We start from the raw sequence: 23,094 nt of genomic DNA on the forward strand, positions 1-23,094 counted from the left end.
GCTTGAGTGGCCTAGCGATGATATCAATACAACACGATTAGACTACGCGGATGTTATAAAGAAATTTGCTCATATCAAAGCAAGAAAAGTTTCTTTCAATTAAGGTATGTTAAATTCATGTATCACTATTGTGTTCTAGTACATCATAAGGCTTAGGCTAATCACTTAGTTTTGCCGTAATATATGATTCACTATTATTTTCATGCTCCATACTCTATTGGAAACACCTTTGGTGTGGGAGATCCGGTTTCGATTCCCGGCGGGAGCTCATGTGGTTCGGATTCCACGTTAATCAGTAGGTCCACGTCTCATACAGCCTCGCTGACGAAAGGGACGCTAAACTAAAAAATAAACTCAATCAACTCTATTGGAAACATCTTTTGTTATAAAATAAGTTAAAAATTAAAATTGTTAGTTGTGACTAAAGCACTTTATATATATATATTCTGTATTCACTGCTGTACATCACAGATATACAGCGAAATCGATCATACTGAATATTGTGACATGTATGGAGTTTAAATATTACGTGAGCATTCGAGAGTTAGCTCATTTTTTGTTGTTTACTTTTCCATTTTTTACGTGTTTTTAAACGGGGCATCCTACTTTTTCGTGACACGAACGTTTTTTTGTCAAAATAAAGTTGCAGATTAAAGGGGCAGCATGTAAAAGTACCGCCCAGGGCGGCAAAACTGCTAGCGCCGGCTCTGGATAAACTTAATATAATTGAAACTAATTTGTAAGTAATTTCGTTCAGTGAAGTTTATTTAGCTGCTGATCAGCTTAAGCTCTTCGGGGTCTCTTGTTTAGTGAAATTTCAAAATAAATATTTTGTCATCTCAAAAATTGTGGGAACGAGACTCTGCAAGCGAGCGTCCTAATGATGTCTCGCTTTATATTCCTTGTTACTAGTAAGTTGGCACTACTGCCACAAAGTTATATTGTAATAAATTGATTCTAATTTGTTCGGTAATATTAACGTGTTGCGGAATGGTTATTTCATTTCACGAGCGTGGGAATGGCTTGAAGTATCTATAAGATCCCAGAATAGTCTATCTGCGGTTTAAAAATTATAATTATCTGCTTCATGTCAACAAGTTTTGCCGATTACTATCCTCTTTGATAGACAGTTTTTCTCCGTATATTTAATGAACAAATTGGGTGAAACTTGTTTTACCCATCTGCATGTAACAAACACCTTCCGCTGCTTGTGCTTGTTGTCCCCTGAGGTGAAAGCTAGGAGATTCTGCGGAATGGGTACGGTCGATAAATAAATGAATGTCGAAAACATTGGCGTTGGGTTCGAAGTGCTCTCTGGAAGTAAGAACCTGAATTGAATATGTGGAATTTGTAAACATTGTGGTTGTGTGTGGACGGGAGTAAATAACATCACATGAAAATAATAATTTGTGTGTGAAGAGGGCTGTGTAATGATGATTTCATTCGGCTCTCGAACTCAAGAAATGGCAAAGTTTTATACATTATGTAGATTGTGTTCATCAAATGAGGGAATTAAGTATGATATCTTCAACAATGAAGGTCGGACTCGTCAACTACATGCTAAAATTGCAGCTTGTGTGCCAATTATTAACGTAGGTTTTATTGTTTACAAATTATGTGTAAATAGTTTAGAAAAGTTCAATGTCCTTACAGACAGTTCTAGTGCAAGGATTAATTACGGTATTATGTTTTGGAAAATTTCATCTAGTGAGCAAAGGATATTCATTAACATTAGGGCTGTTTTTTTTTGTTTTTTTTTTTTTAAATTTCATTAGAGAATTCGGGTAAACTTGACGGTTATAGTTAAGGAGCCGTACTTCCCATTTAGGGAAGGACGAGAAACGCCATACTTTCAGGGATTATTCATTGACTATCTAGGATATTAAAAAGTAGGTAATAGACTGAGTTCTTGCCCTTGTACTTAGGGTGTTTAGGTAGTGCAACAGTAAGATGTATCCTCGTGCACGGGAGATGAGAAGTAGATGTTCTTAACTATTACCATGAATTTTTTAAAAAAATAAATATTTAGGATAAACTTTACAAGATACGCTCCAGCTGCGCATCGATAAAAGGGCCCTTTTAAGAAGTACAGTAGAGTAGGGTAGAGTAGAGTAAGATATAAATAAGTAGGGTCGGGGTTAGGAACGGGTTAGCTTAAGGTTAAGTAAGTTTTGATCAATTTTCATAAAATTATTAGTGTGTAATTTCTCGTTTCTGAGTGAGTAACCCATTTTTTTTTTTTTTTAGTTCGCACATATATATAACTTACATTTGGCCTTGTACAGTTGTAAAGTAAGGGTTCTTATTAGTAATGACTACAAAATCTGTCTATTGTACCTGCATTAAGTGTGGTGCACGAAAAAGTCGCGCGTGAGGCGACCGCCGTACGCTAAACGTGGGCTGGGCTACCGTGCGCTTCAGGCTTTGGGTGGGGCAGTTTATACTTCGTACAAGGAGGAATGAGTGGTTGAGTATACCTTCGCGAGAAACAAGGAATTTCGGCATTTATTCCACAGATGTGTCTTTCACTTAATAAATTGTTTGAAAAGGTAATTATCCACCCTATGATCCTCTTACATTCTTACGTTATATTGGGTGATATCAATAAAAATAAGTAACTACTCCTGAGAAGTCCTGCTCGAAAATCGGAGTAACTACACCTGGAGTAATCTCCTCCCTCAATTTCGTATCAATAAAACAAGCCACTATTCAAGTCTAGACTGCTCCAGATTTATGAATGTTCACTCGCGTTTCCTCTGCGCGTGGTAGTGAGTCATATCAATGAAAGAAGTTATTACTCATTTCTCCCATCCTTCGCGCGGTCATTTCGTTGTTTTTAACCTATGACGTAGTATCCTAAACGTCATGGAACGGGCAAGTAGCAACGACAGCTTCAAAGTGCATTTGTGGATGTTATAAAAGTTTCCAGTGGTACTTTCAAAATCACAGTTACCAGAAAGTAAACGAAGGAAAGCCGAAGCTTTGAAGGCAATTACAGTGAAATGCAACGAAATATCAAATACATCAACGACTGGGACACAAATCCAAAAAAAAAAAAAGTTTTTAATATTCGAGCGAGAATAAAACAAAAAGGAAAAAACGGAAAACAAGAAAGTAACACTGAAACCATGGGAACGAACCGATTGGAGCTGATGGATGTTGATTCGAATCCAGCAATATCAAGATTAACACGATAAGTGCATATCACGTGTTGTCCAAGGTCTTTGTAGGTTGTTTGGCTTTAAGAACGAAATCAGACACTTGGCCCCTTTGTTTCCTTTTAAAAAAAGCCAGTCACGTCGTAAAGCACGTCCATCTGGTTAAGTTTTTCACACCATACGTGTCCCCTTTCGCCTTGACATAATCAAAATTACATTCTCATGTGTACACCCTTCCTATCAACGTTGAGTTGAGTTAATTTTCAGTTTAACATCCTTTTCAGTAGCGAGGCTATATGAGACGGGACCCACTGATTAACGTGAAATCCGAACCACATGAGCTCCCGCTGGGAATCGAACGCGGGTCTCCCATGCCAAAGGCATGTATGCTAACCGCTTAGCCACGAATGAGCTCTTCCTATTAGTGTATTCGTCTCCAAAATACTAGGTTTCTTTCTTGCCACGTGTGTATAATCAAGTGCTCCGATAGCACCCGGAAATGTACATTGTTCTTGCTACTCTGCCTTTGCTGTTTGCATATTACGCACACTTCCGGATTTTCAGATTTCGCAATAATCGCATCCATTACACTTGTAGTAGTCATAGACAGTACCTTGAGCCACACCAGAATCCCCTGAGACCTGGAATTCCGGATCACTCACGTAACGCAAGAAAACCCGCATCTTTTCCTCATTACGTAGTGCACCACTCCAAATTTCGGTTGATTCTCCTGTAAAAAAATGTTGTGCTAATCACTCTACATTTTTTTTTTCATGAACCTATAATGTGTTTTGTAATCTCCATTTGCAACATTTCTATGCAGTTCACAAGTTTTTCTACGTAGCAAAACAATCATATACTCTGCCATATTTCGCACGGAGTGACCTATTTAGCTTGCTCCACAAATTTGGAGAAGTTACCAGTATCACTAGTCTTCGATTTTTATTGATATAAAACGCGGAGTAGTTACTCGGCTCGAGAATAGAGGTGTGGTTACTTCAAAAGGGCGGGGCTTCTCCGAGGTCAGCCGAGAAGAGTAGTTTTCAGTTCTCTTTTTATTGATACCAATGCGAGTAACTACTACAAAATTGGGAATAATGAGCAACTTCTCCATTTTATTGATATCACCCATTGTGTCCTGGGTGCCATCCGTATAAGTTGACTGTAGGATGGCTTAACTGTTATTTTATAGGTATACGTAAATACAGCGTACAAACATATGCTGTAAAAACTACAAATTGAGAAACACTAAATAATCTGTGCTACATTGCCACTAAAGAGTACGAATTGCATATAACCGAATCAGCACAAAAATGTCACAGGTAGATTAACGCGGGGGTGTCCGTAGGGAACAGGCGTGTCCGTAGGTGGGTATACGCATGAACGAGGACGTTACAAAAGAAGACATTATTGCTGTATCGCCGGACCACACAGAACCCTCCCAAAAAAAGTAAATATTTACTTTCTCCCCCAAAATAAGAGGTTATGGCTCGGGCCCACTTGTCAGCGATTATTGTTCGAAATAGTGTGGACGTATGGCACAAAAACTAGTGCATAGAATACGAACCATCTTGTGCTAGGTGGCTACTGAAAACCACGAAAACTATCTAACCTAGTCAGTGCAGGAGCGCAGCAAGGGGGCCTAAGCGGTAGCGAGCAGGCGCGTCAGTGACTCTGGGTATGCACATAAACGAGTGGAAAAACACTTGTCATAAAATGCGTGGCTTAGGTTTATATCTGTACAGCTTGGAGAAGATACTAAATGCTATCCAAAAAAGTACCAAATTATACGACTGAGGACCAAAAAAAATCGGACCTTTGTTCTAAAAAATAAATTTTATTAAGTTTTTTACAAAATATTTTCAGTCTCCTTCAAAGTAATCTCCATTAGATGGGATGCAATTCTTCAGTCTTCTTTCTCACTGTTTGAAGCATCTCTGGAACTTTTCAACTTCTATATCGTCCAGTGCCCTCTCCTAAGCTCTTTTTACACCCTCCACATTATCAAAACGCCTCCCTTTTAGATTTTCTCATTCTTGGGAATAGAAAAAAGTCTCACGGGGCTAGGTCTGGCAAATACGGAGGGTAGGAAACCATAGCCTTCTCCTGAGAGTCCAAATATCCAAATCCTGTGTGAGCAGGCGAGAAACAAACTTAGCGGCAACGCGACTCTTCTGAAAATTCTCATTAAAAATCCGCTGGCACGAGCTCCAAGTCACTCCTGTCTGTTCTAAAATTTCGTCGATCGTGAAACAGCGATCCTTGTTGATTTTTTCAATGTTTTCGTTGTTTTGAGATGATGAAGAGCGCCCAGAACGAGCATTTGTTCCTTTAAACCTCTCATAACGATTTCGCAGACGGCAAACGACAGCAGTTGAGAAAAACAACACTACAATCAAACATCAACCTCCTACGCAGACGCCTCTTGGGCAACTGATTTGAGAAGGTTTCTACTAGACCTACCTAGCGGAAGAACTCTATTACGCCTAGGAACGGCCGAGTGCTTTCAGTTCGTTTTTTCCCACTTTTTTTTTTTTTTTTTTTTTGAGGGGGGGTGTCGTACTAAATTAGATTACTTTGGTTTGGTTAGATGTTCCTCTTTTTTCTGTAGTTCCAGTTCGTTTCTACACTTACGACAAACTGCTTGCCTGTTTACTAGACCGTGCCTATTTCAACGTACTGACACTCCTTATTTTTGTACAACTCGGTAAAACTCAAACACGATACGTAACAGTCTTGTTATTTACGGACCATTTCCACACTCCCTTTCCCATAAATCAAAGCTAGTGTACTTCTCTGCCAAATAGTCCCTCCGCCTCCACATAAAGTGCCGCTCACATCAAAAACAACTAACAACAAGTAGTATTTTCTCAACTTCAACTATTTCCCTCACCTGACTTTCACTTACTTTTCTCACAAACTTAAATAAATTGTCCAGGTAGATTTTCTAAAATTGATCCGCCGATACAGCAGTTCACCCCAAAAGAGTAATGTTGAATTTAAATACTGCAGGGCAAACAATAAGAGAACGATGTAATATCGGAAACTTTTTCATTACTCTGTTTCTCCTGTAAATGTTTCAGTTTTAGAGTAGGGGGACATGGTGGCTCAGTAGTAGAGCGCCTGCCTCTGGTGCGCAGGGCTCCTGGTTCGCTCCCCGCTCAAGTAAGTTTGTAATGGATAACATCGTGTCCGTGGATTTTTTTGGGGTGCTCCAGTATCCTCCCACTAATTCTTCCATCATCATTCACGCGCCTTAATTGTTGTCTCCTTTAGCCTAAACGGCTTCAACGTGGGACGTTGAACTGAAAGATTTGGAGTGCATGTCGCTCACATTTGTGAAACAAAACTCTCACTTCTTTGTTTGTGATAGGTATTTATTACAGTTGCTTCTTTCTTGCTGCCATCTATACATAGTGTTTTAACAATTCGAACATTATTCTGCGAATGTGCGTACAGGTTTATGGAGATGTTTGATATTGCATATTTAGTAACACTGTATTAACTACAGTGTGCCTTTTCCATGCATTTTTTTTTTTTTTTTTTTTTTTTTTTTTTTAACGTTCATCATAGATATACAATAAAATGAATTGAAGTCTTTAAGTCACACGGCTATCCCTTTTAGGCTAAAGAAGACAGATGATTATGAAAGAATTGTGGAATTATCCCGAGAAAACTCGCTAACACGGTAATGTCCATCATAACTTCACATGATTTGAGATCGGACCAAGTCACACACATTAACGCTTTACTACTGAGTTACCCTACTGTCGAAGTATACGATGACTGTCCTGATAAAAATATACTTTCGCAGCAAAAATTAATGTACTTATCGATAGAACAGTAATACGAAATTTTGTAGTACTAATCATTGTTTCGTATCTATAAACTGAATTTTATAAGCATTCATTTTTTTTTTTTTTTAACGTAGCTGCAGCGCCGGTGAAAATTAATATCTTGCATATCTTTTATTTAGGTGCACTCACTCATTTTAACCGTAAAATTATAATTTTTTGGACTAAAGCTTGTAAAATTGTACCAAATCTATTACCATAGAACGTTTATTGCTTCATCCCAGTAAAGAACAAACTATGGTCCGCATGGCAGACGAGACTCTCTGATAGGTTCTGTCTGGCCCGCGACATTATTCGTAATCTTTGAAACTAGAATAAGGGAAATTAATCTTAGAGCACTTAACTTCACTTCTGAGGATCAGTAAATCACAGTTCGGACAAGATTATAAAAAAACTTTTAGAAATGCAGTCTCAATTTGATTAATCATATTCTCGTTCGTAATCTTTAAATTATGAATAGGGCTTAGCAGGGCGCAAAATTTCCGGTCGCCATTGGCAACTAGAAATTTAGAGCTAGCGTCCAGTGTTCAGTAAGAATGATTTCTGCCTAAACTCACAAGTCTGCACGGTGTCTGTTTCGCACGAAACTAATTGTCACTGAGAGAGAGAAAACACGGAATGTTAAGTCTTCAGAACATTAATTCGCTTCTCCTTTGCTACCCTCAATCGAAATGGTTTGTCTCCTGGCTTCAACACGAGAGATTGTTTCCTCCGCTGTTTGGAGCTAGAACAGCTGGGGGGACAGCCCAGTGCCTAGAATCGATCAACCAATCACGTCACGATGTCAGTGATAAATAACAAAATAAGTAAATACGTAAAATATTTTAAATAATAGATATTTGCATGAGGTACCATTATCACTGGTCACCTAACTGCTTTCTCTTTCAGCCAATCAATCAGTTAGTAAATAAATGGAGATATTTTTAACATTATATAAATTGTCCAGTTCAAAATTGATTATCCTGAATCTAATTGTCTGGTTTTGAAATTTTATGTTTTGATGTAATCTCTTTGTCAAAGCAAAAGCTGTAGTGGTGGTGATGGGGGACCTTTCCTAATTTGTACATGAGAAATACTGATGACCATCATTTTTTGGATTGGCGAGTGCGTCTGGCTTTGTAATTTTGCGCCCTGACTTAGTATTACAAGAATTTTGTAAAATGTGCCATTGTTGTTAGTAAATTATGTTGGCACACCTAAAATTTCTTATTTCTTTGAACCTCTTTCTAAAAATTGTCCATCACTGGTCTATTATCTCACTTCACTGATACAGAGTAATGTAAGAAATTAACAGCTTACATATACCATAAGTAATAACATAATCAATGTTTAAGGTTCATTATCTCTTTTAGTGAAGTATAAAAAAGAAAAAAAGTTATTCTTTTTTAAAAAGAAAAAATGAGCGTGTTCACTTTGTGATTTTATTCGTACTTGGTTGTCATGAAGTGCTATCTAACATAGAAAAAAGTGCGAAATTCCAGAATTTACATTTTGTAGTTTCTCAGCTAGAGCCCTCTGAATATGAAAAAAAAAAATAAATAAATAAAATAAAATAAAAATAAAAAATAAGACGCAATTTTTCCCTTACGTGTAATCACAAAATGATTCATAAATCAAACTAGAATTGATGTAGAAGGGTTGATAAGCACCAAATTGTAACTTTTGTTTGAGTTTTAATTTGATGTATTGTATTACTACTTTTTAATTTTTTTCTTAATTTCATTCCATTTTTTAATTTGAATTCTTCGAAAACCTATATTTTGAAACAAATTCATACGTATTTCAGTGTCATGTCCCAGGTTTATATATATATCGTATTTTTCTACATTTATAAAAACAAGTACTAAGCACACTATTTAATTGCTATTTGAAAATACAGGAGATGGACACAAATATGGAAACACCTGGTATAGAAGAGGTATCGTGAATCATGTCTGAGCTGACAGAGTTTCAAAGAAGGCAAAAAGTGGGTGTGTGTTTGGTGGGAGCTTCCGTTACGAAAGTAGCGGAAATGTTTGCTGTATCAAGAGGCACAGTCTCGAAGATCATGACTGCATACGAGTGTTCCGGGAAAACCGCATCAATGTGGACGCAAGTGTGTATTGCGTGTCAGAAACAGACGCACATTGGGTAGGTTTGTGACCAGCAGAAGTTTATCACAGCGCTGAAAGTCTCAGTTGAGCTGAATATAATGCTTACAAACCCTGTTAACGTCAAAGAGTCAGAGGTAGAACTCCACAAGCAGGGTATTTATGGCAGATCTGCAGTTCCCAAACTACTCGTGACTGTTGACCATGTTGCTATACGGAGACAGTGGTGCAACGCTTATAAAAACTGGACAATGGAGCAGGGAAGACTGCCATCTGGTCGGATGAGTCTTCCTTTACATTGTTTGCAACTGCTTGCCGAGTTTACATGTGGAGAACGACAGCACAAGCCTACGATGCAGTCTGTCTGTTACAAAGAATAAAGCATGGTGGTGGTTCAGTGATGATTTAGGCGGTCATATCCTAGTATTATGCCGGATCCATCATCATCCTGCATGGCCATGTTATTGCCAAGGGCTACATAACCATTTTGAGTGACCAGCTGCATCCCATGGTGAAGACTTTGTTCTCAAATAGTAATGCTGTGTTTCAAGATGATAGAACCCCTTTTCATACAGCTTATCCAGGTCTGATTTGATGAGCACGAAGATGAAGTGTCACATCTGCCATGGCCTTTACAATCGCCAGACCTCAATATCACTGACCCCTTGTGGTCAGTTTTGGAGACCAACACTTGCAGCTGCTTTGTCGGAAGAATAGTACAACATCACTTTGACAATCATACGCAACCTGTATTTCTCCATTCCTAGTCGACTGCAGGCCGTTCTTCGTGCCAAAGGCATTCCTACTCGCTATTAATAAAGGTAATGTGCAATTTTTCAGGGGTTTCCATATTTTTGTCCATCCTCTGTACTGTGCACAGAAAGATTGCAATTAATTGTAAAATTTCAGTACAATTGACAAGGAGAACATATCTTACCTTTCCTTTTTTATGGCAGGAACTTTAATTTGCTATAAAATTTAATTTTCAAGACCCATAGTTGCTGAATTCGTTTCTTCCTTCGAGAGGTAATAACTACGGCGAATGGTATGTATATCTGGGATAAATGTAGATGAAAAATCTGAGCGATAGGTACTTGCAGTTTATATACAGTCACTTTTGAAATTGTGTACGTACACTATTCCTACTAAACACTATTCCATGTGTAAGTCTTGATAATCCTAACGATTGTCGGCCAAAATTCGACATTTAATATATATATATATATATATATATTACGATCTATAATAATTTGAAGGAGCAAAAGCGAGTACCTTTGAGTTTATTAAATATCAAGTATTTTTCCGTTAATTAATAAAGAGGACGAAATTAAATTTGTTTCTAATCTTTAGTTAATTTTAAATTAATTTTTTGTTTAATTAAATATACTTAATGTACGTAAGAAACACATATTTAAAATTTTCTTCATCTTCTCGAGTAGTTTTCGCAGTACAGGAGGCAGTTTGAGGTTTATGATAAAGAATTCGATCACTAGGTAGCAGTACGTATAAACACGCTCGAGAACTTATTACGAGTAGTTCCAAAATACTGTGTGGGATGGACTTGCAGAGAGGGTGGATATTGTGTGGGAAAGTGGTCATATAGCTCCGAAAAGTAACGGCCTTTTGAGAGAGCTATATTTGTGCCGTTTCTGACATTGATTATACAGAGTGAGTTTTTTTGAGAGTGGGCAGGTTTAATCGCTCATAATATCTGTAAAAATTGTTCAATGTGAATGCGGTTTGTTGCAAATGACGCAGGAGGATGAACATTTTATGCACCATTCGTTATGGTAGTGTCCAGTGTATGCAAGCAATGTGGTAATCGAAAAGTCGACAAAGTGGCTTTTTTTTTTTTTTTTTATATAAGTACGGGTGGATTTTATTCGGTCATAACATATGTAGAAATTGTCCAATTTTAATATGGTTTATTGCAAATGATGCAGGAAGGATAGTAATCACTTATCTTTAAAGCAGATGTTAGGAATGACCTCCATCTTCGTTTGGGCACAGCCGAAGCCGTGCTCCGTGTTTGTTACAGTTGCCTTGCCCGCAATGTGTCCTGAGTGATGTTTACGATTTGTCTTGTGATATTAGCTCGGAAATACTCTAGTGTTGGTGGGTTATCACGATACACTCGACTCTTCAGATAAGTAGATAACCCCATAGGAAGTAATCTGGGAACCTAAGATCAGGAGACCTCATCAGCCACAAGAAATGATCCGATCACCAAAGTAATTGCTGATCAGGGCCATACTTTCATGAGACGTCATGTGGTCCCTTCATGCTGATAATAACCTGTTAGTTCAGTGTTGTCCAGTTATTGGACAAATTCATTAAAAATGTCCATATAACAAACTATATTCACTGTTCTCTCGAAAAAGTGGGTCTCACTATTCGTGTTGTGGACACAGCACACTATACTTCAATTTTGAGGGCATGGACTGGTACCTCAATTAGCCGATGTGGGTTTTCTGATGCCTACATGTTCATACTCTTAGAGTTTACGTAGGCAGACAAATGAAACCATGCTTCGTGTATGAACCATGTGATTTGCAAAATGCGTAATGAACTGAACGGAACCATTGACAGTAGGTAACCCGTTTATTCCGATCTGGGTAAAGCAAGTCCTGAATAACAGTTATTTGTGAGGTCGTAATCATGCTGCTTTTGCAGCTTTCTGGCATATAGAGTAACCGTATCCCGTCTCCGGTTCCCGTCCCGTATCGACAGACTTTTTGGTGACCTCATAAGACGAGCCACGATATCAGCAACAACGCCTTCATGTCCCGATCGATACTTACCTTTTTCACTAAGCGACCCAGTGGTTTCCAGCTTTCTGCTTCAACTAGAGCCAGTATTGTGTCATGTTGAGGTACACGTACATCATACTCCCGCTGATGTGGTCAGTGCGTGGCAGTGATGGATAAATACACACGTCCCAAAGTGTATGAAATATTAACCCCTTCGGGATCCTATGGTACAATTTGTACCATATGCACTTTTCATGGTATATTGCGTTATTTCTCTTCTATTTGAGCTTTTTCTTCCGGTTTTTTTTTTTTTTTTTTCCAAGTCCAGAGGCCTTGCAGAAGACATTACGTATGGTTTCAGACCGTCCTGCGTCCAGACATAGGAAGTGATGACGTCATAAGTCAAAAATTTCTTTTCTCATTTTCTAAGCGTATGTTCAATATTTTTTGGCGGGCTTATTTTTCTACGTAGAAGATTGAAATTTTGCACAAACATTCAGTCCACGGAGTAGTATGTACCAGATTTTTTGTTCCGATGTCAGTGCTAAAACAGGGGGGGAACCAGAGGGGCAAAGGGGTAAAAATAGGGATTTTTTCACCCCAAAATCCCGTTTTTCGTCATTTTCCCGCCTTACATACATGATAGGACCACGTGAGTCATACCGTCTGAAAGGCAGTTTCATTCTGAAGAGAACGACGGTCGAATTATTATTCTAGGGTAATTAGGGCCGTCTCAGTGAATTTTTATCCAAATATACTTCTGTATAGGGTAAAAGTGGGGCATGGTAGGGAAATTTTTTCTGGCGGGCCTATTGTTTCACGTAGAAGATTGAAATTTTGCACAAACATCCAGTCCACCGAGTAATATTTACCAGAAGTTTTTTTTTCGATTTCTGCGTAAAAACAGGGGGGGTCCAGAGGGGCAAAAGTTGAAAAAAGGGAAAATTTGCCCCAAAAAATCCCTTTTTTAAGGAATTTCCCGCCTTAGATACATGATGGAGACTTGTGAATAGTACCGCCTGAAAGACAGTTCTATTCTGAAGAGAATGATTGGCGGATTATAGTCCTAGGGTAATTAGGGATGTCTCAGGATTTTTTTCCCTGAGATCATAGTGTTTTATGGTACTTTGGGGCATTGTGGGAATTTTTGATAAAAATTCTCCCGCCCTTACTATTCAAGATAGAAACTTGAAATTTGGCACACACATTCAGTATACCAAGTACTATTTATCAGATTTTTTTTGATGGCTACGATCACACAGAGGGGGTCCAGGGGGGGCCAAAGTTCGAGAAAAAAAATTATTCCCTCCGAAATTTTCACTTTGACATTTTTTTCCCGCTTCTGGTATATGGTATGAGCATGCAAGTGGTACCATTCGAAAGCCAGCTCTATTCTAAAGAGAATGAGGTATGAACCATGATCCTAGAATAAATAGTGACGATACAGTAGCTGCTTGAGTGAAAGTCTAAAAAATAGCCCAAAAAGCCAGGATCCGGAAAGGGTTAAACAATTCAGTGTACAACACAAAACAATATAGACGCTAGAATTCACTGAAAAACCGATCTTAGTCAACGCGTCTCATGATAACATCTGAACGTAAAAATGTTTCTACCGTTTACCGATGTTGCCAGGCGCTTTAATGATTTAAGTCAAGACTTCCACCCTTTCCACTCTAAAGCACTGAAGCATTTTGACGGTTTTCCTGTTGCCACATTGCTTGCATACACCGGACGACACCACAACGACTGGCCCACAAAATTTTCGTTCTTCCCGTGCCATTTGTAACAAACCACATTAAAATTGGACATTTTTTAGAAATATTATGACCAAATGAAATCCACTCGCTATTTAAAAAATCGGAAAAAGTACACCATTTTGGTTGTTTTCCGGTTACCACGTTGTTTGCATATACCGGACACTACCACAACAAAATGGTATAAGGTAACAAAAAAAGTTGTCGTTCTAGAGCAGTGATAAACAAAAAGCAATACAGTGATCGGTACGTACCTTTAGGTTTCGAAGTAATCTCTATTAACATCCAACACATTTTACCAATGTTCCTGCAGCTGCACAGTACCCTGATGATAAAACACGGTAGTCGTGTATGAAAAGAAGTCCGTGAGTGCTTTCCACAGGACTCTCTCATTTACGAAGGTAGTTGTTGAGGAATTGAAACAGGTCCTGTGAATATGGTACATAGCACAGTGTCTCTCAGCCAAGTTGCTGAAGGGTCTCCCCATCCTCTGCCACATGTGGGAGCATTATCATGCAGGAACAGCACACGCTTGCGATTCGCCAATGCCGGCGTCTTCTGCCGCAATGTACATCCTTTGCAATTTTTGAGGGTAAAGGTCAGCAATGATGATCTGACCAGGTGGAAGGAGCTCGTAATGCACCACTTGCGAACAGTTCCACCATACAGAAAAAAAAAAATAAATCGTGCTTGCAAAGGTGGTCGTGAGATATGAGGAACAGAGTGAGGTGGTTGTGAGATTTGAGGAGTCATTGATCGTTATTGTTTTTTCATAAGATTAGTTATGTAGTGGTTAATATTATTTGTACTATTAATAATACTAGAAGTGCAGTAACACTAGCTATAACGGTGGTGATAGTAGAATCACAAAACTCATAAAGATTGTAGGCTATAATTTGTTCTAGTGTTAGAAATACGTAAAATTTTAGTTATCTCGAAAATTTTCAAGTCAAATACCATGTTGGTCGGAGTATAGTATGAATGAAATCGAATAAATAAATAAAAGCTCCATTTCAGAAGATGAAATGGTAGAAGGAGATGATAATGATGGTGGTAAACATTGGGAATGATAACCATCAAAAGAAGAAGGTGCAATAAAGACAGGGATTTAAACCTTAAAAAGAGTTTTGAATTCGTTAGTTTTCCATTATACAGGGTTTATAATGACTTGAAAATTAAGGAAATTAAAATTAGTCAGAGAGATACTTCAAAATGTATTTAAAAAATCAGGGAAATCTGCTAGATTTCAGTTTTTTTTTTTTTTCAGTTGCTCACAAAGATATGAAGAACACGTGTTGTATTTATGTTTATGAGTATTCTCAGAATTCCGAGATATTAAAGATATCGTTAGTGTATAATTATTGTTTTTACTACAGTCTATATTATTTAAATAGAGGATGTTTGACTCATAATAAGTATTAGTAATGTTACAATGTATTTAAAATATAAAAAGGAAATGAAATGAAATGAAATCTTTGAGTTTTACGTCCCACGGTTATGCCGGTTAGGCTAAAGGAGACGGTGATGATGAGTGATGAATGAAAATGGTGGAATGAAGAAAGTGGGAGGAAATGGGAGAACCCCGAGAAAACCCACGCACACGATGCTTGTCCACCACAAAGTTCACTTGGCGGGGGCTGGGATCGAACCCGGGACCCCAAGCACCAGAGGTGACCGCTCTACCACTGAGCCACCGAGGCCCACAATCGTTTTCTTTACTAGCACGTTGCGCTAGCCCACTCGCCTACTAGAGCCGACTATTTAAAATATAAAAAGGAGATCGTTGGACAGCTATGAGGATGGTGGAGGCCGATTAAAAAATGATTTTTTTTTTCTAAACCTGATTATGATTGGTGTGTTCTCGGGTCAGAGAAATTTTATTTACGTAATCGTGGAAATTCAGGGAGAACAATGCCAGAATTTCAGTGTGTACACTGTTATATTTTCAAAATATGTGCAATATTGTTTGCTCTATATTTTTATTTTTTCATCAAAATCTTCTCAAACATTTGGGTGTGATATTATATTCGAGTTCGTGCTATATTCATGTCAATGCCTTAATTTTTTATTTTTTCAAACACCATGGCGCTGTTATTTTGGCTTGATATCATATATATTGATGCATGAACAATATAGACCAATATATGGTGACAACGTAAACGATATCATATTCATTGTTATATTGTTGAATTCATATTCATGTTGTTTAATGCCTAATACAGAAGGTTACCCACGATAAAAATATTCGACTTTCACTGGTCTTCCCGAATGATATATTGAACCGCTGTTATGCTCCGATACATTGCCGGCTACATTGCGGCCTGCACTAGGTAACAGTAGCAGTTGAGCACGACTCGTGGGACGAGTAAGGTAAAAATGACAGCATTCTGGGAGGGGTTCATTTGTTGACTGTCCGCCACATTATAACCACTCAACAATAGTGAAACGGTACAAAGAACAGGATTTAATCGTCAGGAAAGCTCGTGTGGGTCTGATCAACCCAAGATGTGCTCAGCAGGCTTTTGTAATATGTGGTCGGCCGGAAAAAAGGGAGACGGCTCCAGCTCGCTCGAACTCACAATACAATGCGCGTCTTTATGAGAGCAGTGACACAATATAATCCCCTATCGCAGAGAAATTTGCGCTCATATGATCAGGTATCTGCAGTGGCACGGTTTCTAGTATCAACTGTAGGAACCTCGTATTTCAGCGCGTTACAAAGTGCTCGGAAATCGACTCACATAGAGCCTTATCCAAGAGAGGTCCATTAACACCAGAAAACCATATGAAACAGACCTCCCAGGGGACAAGTGGAAATGGAGTACCTGGACGAAGATTAGCTCTGCCTAAATAAGTCCAACAAAGTTCGATCCATTTTCTGCGGTCAAACAGATCATAAGAGCCGTTCTGATTTGGTGTTGCAGTGCAAGGAAAAGTTTTCCAGGCAATTTCTAATAGTGGAATAATATTGAAGTGGGAAAAACGCTGCCACTAGTCAAAGTGTCTTCCAGCATTAAGTTAGCGCTGGTTACTTCCAGGGAAACGTTATGTACTTTCGTATGGCACATCCGCCACCTGTACGATGTCGAGACCACAAGTGTATGGATCCAACCATACAGCTTGACTGGTTATCCCAGGCGTTCTACACAGGGAAGCAGAAGAGACGGGGAATCGATTGATCCTATTTTTCCCATTTGTGTGAAATACCCAGACGACTTCCGACTGGACTACAATGAGTTTGGACTCCTCAAAGAGGCACTTGCTAACGCGGCACGGTACCTTGTAGGTCTTAGCAAAGTTACCAAAGCGGTATGACTAGAGATTTTTCTCATTCTATGCAGGAGTTTGTTACAGTGAAAACTACGTTGGCGGGCGATAGTTCGGGCCCGTGGCCGTCACAACAAACACAATCGGTGGTGGAACATGAAATGAAATGAAATATTTAAGTTTAACGTCCCATGATTATGCCCTTTAGGCTAAGGGAGACGAAGATTAAAACAAGTGAATGATCATGAAAGAACTGGTGGTATGAGAAAGTGGAAGGAAACGGGAGTACCTCGAGAAAACCCACGGGCACGATGTTGTGCACCACAGACTTACTTGACCGGTATCGAATAAGGGACTCCACGTACTAGAGGTAAGTGCTGTACTACTGAGCCACCGTGTCCCCCAAATCGGTGGTGGAGAAAGGGGATTTATTGTCAGGTAAGTAGCTCAAAGTTGGTAATTTTTATCGTTGGCATCCTTCTTTATTCGTGAACACATTCTACTTATCATTCATACTTCGTAATACAGTGTCAAAATCTTTTCATTTTACAGATTGATGTAAATGATTATCTACCGAAACTTGTGTGCAATGTTTGCGTTGAAAAATTGGATTCCTTCTACGACTTTCAAATTAACTGCTCAGCTGCAGAAGCTCACTTGAAGAATTTTGTTCAATCATACGTCGAAGCGGGATATTTCCCGAAGGTAAATATTTCTAATTTTATAGCAGGAAAAAAAAGTCCATTTAAGCAGAGAGGAAATAGTTTTGTTTACTATGTTGATGACGATTTAGATTGTAAAACAGAGTTTATATCAACTAGTTCAAATATCTATTTGCTTTATCTTGTATAATGTTTGACAAATAATATTTACTTGTGCCTTGTTTGACAAATAATATTTACTAGTCTTTTTCCGAAATTTTTATTTTATACATTCAACTTTTGGTATCCGATATTATTTTCTCATCATTATTTCAGGGATAATAATAATACATCACATCCTAAATTTGCTTAACAAAAACCTCGCGTGTTCGGCTTACAAGATCTTGACTCATGAAACCTTTAGCATTTACCTTCATCAAATCACGTCACCCTCCTACCTTGCCAAGAATTAAGGGGAAAGTCAAGAGTATGGTAAATATTTATTGCATCACAGACACAACTTTTCGGTGCTTCTGTAGCAAACTCTGTCCTGACCCTGACGTGTACTCACGAGATGGAATAATTTTGCAGCTGTGACATGCTATGACTATTAATGCATTGAATGACTTTATATGAACCCACAAGCTGAAGTTGAAGTAAAAGGACAATCCTGAAAGCTCATATGTATTTTGTAAACGAGTGTGGCCACACATTGCATAACTCACATTTCTGTCTACTTTCTGTTCAGACGTGTAAAGTACTTGTAAACACGCCTCTAGGTTTTACATGAGGATAACCAGAAAGTTCAATGACAAATAACATATCATAGTGCCGTGTGATTTTGAAAGGTTTGGAGAAGGGTCGGTGAAGAAATTAGTGACCTCAGAAAAGGCTATATAACAATTCAAATCTTTAAAATATTGGAAAAAATTTATGATGTGGGCATTATACAGGTATTTAAAAATTCGCAGCTGGACAGCAGAAGGAAACGTGTCCTCGAGTTTGGGAAACATCTTCCAGCCCATCCTAGGCATCTTGTTTGTATTTCCGGATAATGACTTACGAAACATTAAAAAGTGAGTTTCGTTTCACAGTTTGAAACTACGGTAGACTTCCAGACTATACAAATTCAATATTTAAACTTGAAGAAGCAAACCCACGACTACTGAATAAGATCGAAGAAAGAATCTGTTCCACGAACTCTGAATCAAGAAGCCATTACTCACTATCTTTTACTGTTTTTGTCCTATGGAGATTAATATTGAAACCGCGAGTGCTAATTCATCTCTGTCACTCCCGGTTGAAATAGTGGAATAAAATCAGAAGTGAAACCTACTCTTCCACATTGAATCCATCTCAAAAAACTCTTATCGCTATGTATTTTCATTTTATCCGTGATGCGATCAGTGTTGTAACCGAAAAATTTTAGATTTTCACCACTTTTGGTTTGAACAGATAGATAAAAAGATAAGACAAAACTCGTTCTGAGTTTGTCAAAAACAAGTTCTCGATAACTTTTACTAGGAGGCGTGCTAGCTCAATGGTAGAGCGATCACTTTGGTGAATGAGCTTTCCTTGATTTGACCCCAGTTCGCGCCAAGGGAGCTTTGTACGTGTGTGTGGGTTTTCTCGGGGGTTTTCCGTTTCCTCTCACTTTCTTCATTCCACCATTTTTCATTTATTTCTTATCATCACCGTCGCCTTTAGCCTAACCGGGATAACGTGAGACGTTAAACTTAAAGATTTCGATAACTTTTTTCGTTTTTGCTTTGTGTAAATCAGTATTGAAACCGGAAGGTACTACTAATTTCAATCATTTCTGGTTTCGGTAGACTATTGCGGGGTAGCTGGTGATTCTCTTGAGACGCTGAAACCATTGAAAAAAGTACTTTGTTCTATGGCGATAAACACTGAAAACGGAAATTAATTTGACCCACTTCTGGTTTCAATAGAGGGTTACCGGAGGAGATGGAACCTATTCTTGGGACGCTGAATCGATTACAAATATCGCTTCTCGATATCTTCTGTCGTTTTGGCTCTGATATCTGTCGAAAGACAAACGGACATAGCCATTCTATAACATTTCCGACACTTATGCATAGCACAGATTGGAAATCTAAAAATTGGCGATGTTGAATAGGTTATTGTGATTTAACAGTTCTCAGATAATTCACTCATGTACTTGTGAGTTACCAGTTAAATATATATATATATAATATGTGTATGTGTGTGTGTGTGTGTTAGGGATGGCCAAAATTTTCTGGATTTCGGAAAAATCCGGAATTTTTCCGATTTTACTGTCCAAATTCCGAAAAGTAAAAATTCCGGAATTGGCCATCCCTAGCTAGTAGTAGCTGTTAAAATAATAATAATAATAATAATAATAATAATAAAAACACCATAATGAATATATATTGTAACTTGTATTAGTTTCTTGTAGTTGGAGTTGTCTTATCACTTAAGTAGAGAATTGCTAGTGCAGTTATTTACTGCTTTATAAGGAAGGTGTTATTTTCACACACAAAAAAAGGTGCCAGTATGTCTGAAACATTATCGTTTTCCCACCTGCAGCTGCTCCAAAACACTGCAAACTTCTTTTTAACCAGACGAAAGGCAGTGAAGGAAAAAATCTTCAAGCAAAAATTCAACAACCATTCTTATAACATTCGCTTATTGTCAACATACCTACGTACAGTAAATACAAGTGTATAATTTTTGACTTTACGAAGTATACAATGTAATTGTTCAATAATTAACATAAGCAGGCATTCTTTAATTTATATAAATATAATAATTAGTAAAACTAATAAGTGGGTGATTGATGGCTCAGTGTGAAGGTTGACTACACACGGCTTGTGTGAATATGTTTGAAAAATGTGTCGCTTTCGTCGCTCATAAGTGGCAGCAATGTAATGCAAATGTAAATAATCGATTTGTTTGGTTCTTGGTCAACTCATTCATCTTGTCACTTTTACTAGTTTCTCAAAATACCATACTACAATCGAATGATCAACGCCTAGTTTCTTTGCAACTCTCGTGTTGTCGTTTTCCGAAAAACTGCTTTGGGGATCAGCTTCAATTCGTAGTGTCCAACAACCGAACGACGTTAGTGATCTTCCTTATCCTCCAAGAGTAAGACACCACGACAGAACTTTTAGAACCAACCTTCTATTGTATATTCACTTACATTACCATAATTTATATCTCACTTTCATTAATGTCTCAGTTTGTTTTTGGTCCTCTGCGACCGAATTTAAATAGTTACGCTACATTAGAGTTTCGAAAATATTTCCTATGACATATATTTCTACAATCTGTTAAACATAAGCTTTCAGACGATATTAACAAGGGATACAACCAGTATATTTTATTAGGGATTAGATTTCTGAGCTGTCGGCATCTATGGCATTTACCCCGTCGCGTATGAGGATGACGTCCCTCGGCGAGCACACTATCCGAGGAAAGGGAAGCGGCCTTGTCACAATTCTCGGTATCGCGGTCAGAATGTTTCCTGCATCTATTAGCTGAAATAGTTAAAAAGGAAACTAAATGTGACCCCGAGTGACTTAACCACACCTGATTGGACAAATCCTGTAAAAAAGGTATTATTATAGCAAGTAAATAACAACTAGGTACCATTCACACCAGCACACAATCTTAATCCCTAAACTGAGTGAAGGTGGGTGATTAGAATTACAGATTTTATTTAATGAAATTCCAGAAGTGTTAATTTAAAATATTTAATGCAATTCAGATTCCTTCAGAGCAGTTATAACAATTAAACAAATTCTTATTAGGTTCTTAATTTCGAAGGAGGTGTTCAAAATTTTAATGGAAAAACCTTTACTCTAACAACTACAGTTACTTTTTGCAAGGCAGAGATCATTTACAATAAATAGATTTTGAATGAAGATAACACAATCAAAACTCTCAATTCATTAAATATTAAACGCTAAATTGAATTCTATAATTCATAAACAGCAAGGTAACAACCACGTCAATCAATTTAATCCAGCTGTAACAAAAAGATATCGTGACTTTCGAAGTAGCCTCGTATATTTATTAAAAATTAACCTTTGAACTATTTCTCTCTTTAATTCTCTCAGTAATTCTTAGTTAAGGAATGTACGCAGTGCTTTTACTACTATAAAACTATTTAACTAACTACAATACTTTTAACTAGCATTACTACTTCACACTTACCGTAATACAGCAGGAAATAATAGTGACAGTATAGCAGAGGTAGTTACCATTTCTCAACTCCAGATCCTCTTGGGTTTAGAGACTGTTCCTTACAATACAATTCCATACAGTACAGTGCACGCGAATATTTCAAGCATTTAAAAATTAAGCAAAAAATTTATTCGGTCGGAAAGCATGTTCTAGATTTAATCAAAATTATTCGTTTTACTTCAATTTTACGTTTGAAACCTAGCCGAGATATCCAAGAGAGCTAAAATAGAAGTATATGCATTTAACAGCAATTAATTACTGAACTAGGTAACTAGTGACGTTTTCATTAACAGCACTGTAAATTAGTTAACCTATTTCCAAAGCAGGAAATACCAATTTATATTTTACTTTAGTTCTTCAAAACTTTAAACACGTTATTAGAGACTGTTTTAGATTTTAAAATTAAATAGAACGAAATTAAAAGTAATTAGTAATTTTAATTACCATTAATTACCGACAAAGTTTAGTAATGAATGAAAAGAAGTTATGGAAATCCTTCTTATATTAGTTACTACGCGAGTATGCAATTTAAAAAGTGGAATTTTAATACTTGATTTAACGTTTTATTTTTCTTCCCCCATTTAAAGTTACCCAGTTAAATTTCTTACTCGACCTTCTGTGGCACAACGAAAGCAAGAAACGCACTAGACTCGATGACGTAATACACGTGTTCCGTCTCTCACAAAGCAGCGTTAGGAATTTAACGTAGTTTTTAGCTTTTAAAAGGTTTTGACTACGGAAGTATTATTAAGAGGAAATTTAGACCTTATTAATTTCATTCACTTGCAAGATACGTCTTCCTTTAACACAACTTCACACACTAGAAACACAAGTAACTTTTTCACTTTTAAACTGATTAGCTTACAGAACTTATTTAAACACAATTTAATTTTATATTTCTGAACTCTTAGTAATTTAACACTGAGTTTTAGAATCACAGTTGTAATTAAGACACACTTCACAAGTTTAAACGAGGCACAGCTATAACGAACTCTCGACCACGTTTTCTAAAAAGAACAATTTTCGGCGCGAAGTAATGATGTCTAATACTTGAGTCCAACCCGTGTTGGCTCAATAAACTACAATACAGTTATGAGGCGCAGCGGATCAGAATGCCATATATAGGAGCAAGACTCTCGCTACTGCGCAGCGCCCAACTCATTACATACGTCACTCCAGACCCCTGCGCTAACTGAAGTGGTTGTGTAATTTAAAAAAAAAAAAAAAAAAGAATTGATTCTCTGCCGTATTACAAGAATAACCAAGCTAACATATAAACATATATATATCATTTTAAAGCTTTTTTCATGCTCTTTACAATGAAAGTACTCTCATTTCAATCCAACA

The 23,094-nt window shown here is 37.6% G+C and overlaps 1 protein-coding gene across 2 annotated transcripts in view; it reads left to right on the forward strand.

Annotated features, from left to right (window-relative positions):
* The first annotated feature begins 940 nt into the window (after positions 1 to 940).
* LOC145694787 (uncharacterized) overlaps positions 941 to 23,094 on the forward strand; it is a 42,569-nt gene continuing 20,415 nt past the window's right edge. Inside the window, exons 1-2 of one of the 2 annotated variants that reach the window (XM_081771425.1) lie at positions 941 to 1,320; positions 17,426 to 17,578. In XM_081771425.1, the coding sequence (XP_081627551.1) occupies positions 1,279 to 1,320; positions 17,426 to 17,578 (195 nt within the window). In that variant the 5' untranslated portion in view covers positions 941 to 1,278. Of the gene's footprint in view, positions 1,593 to 17,425; positions 17,579 to 23,094 lie in introns of both variants that reach the window. The other variant, XM_081771424.1, reaches the window with a different exon arrangement.

Source organism: Thermobia domestica, chromosome 9 (genome assembly GCF_964235325.1).
Source record: "Thermobia domestica chromosome 9, izTheDome1.hap1.1, whole genome shotgun sequence".
Taxonomy (NCBI): domain Eukaryota; kingdom Metazoa; phylum Arthropoda; class Insecta; order Zygentoma; family Lepismatidae; genus Thermobia; species Thermobia domestica.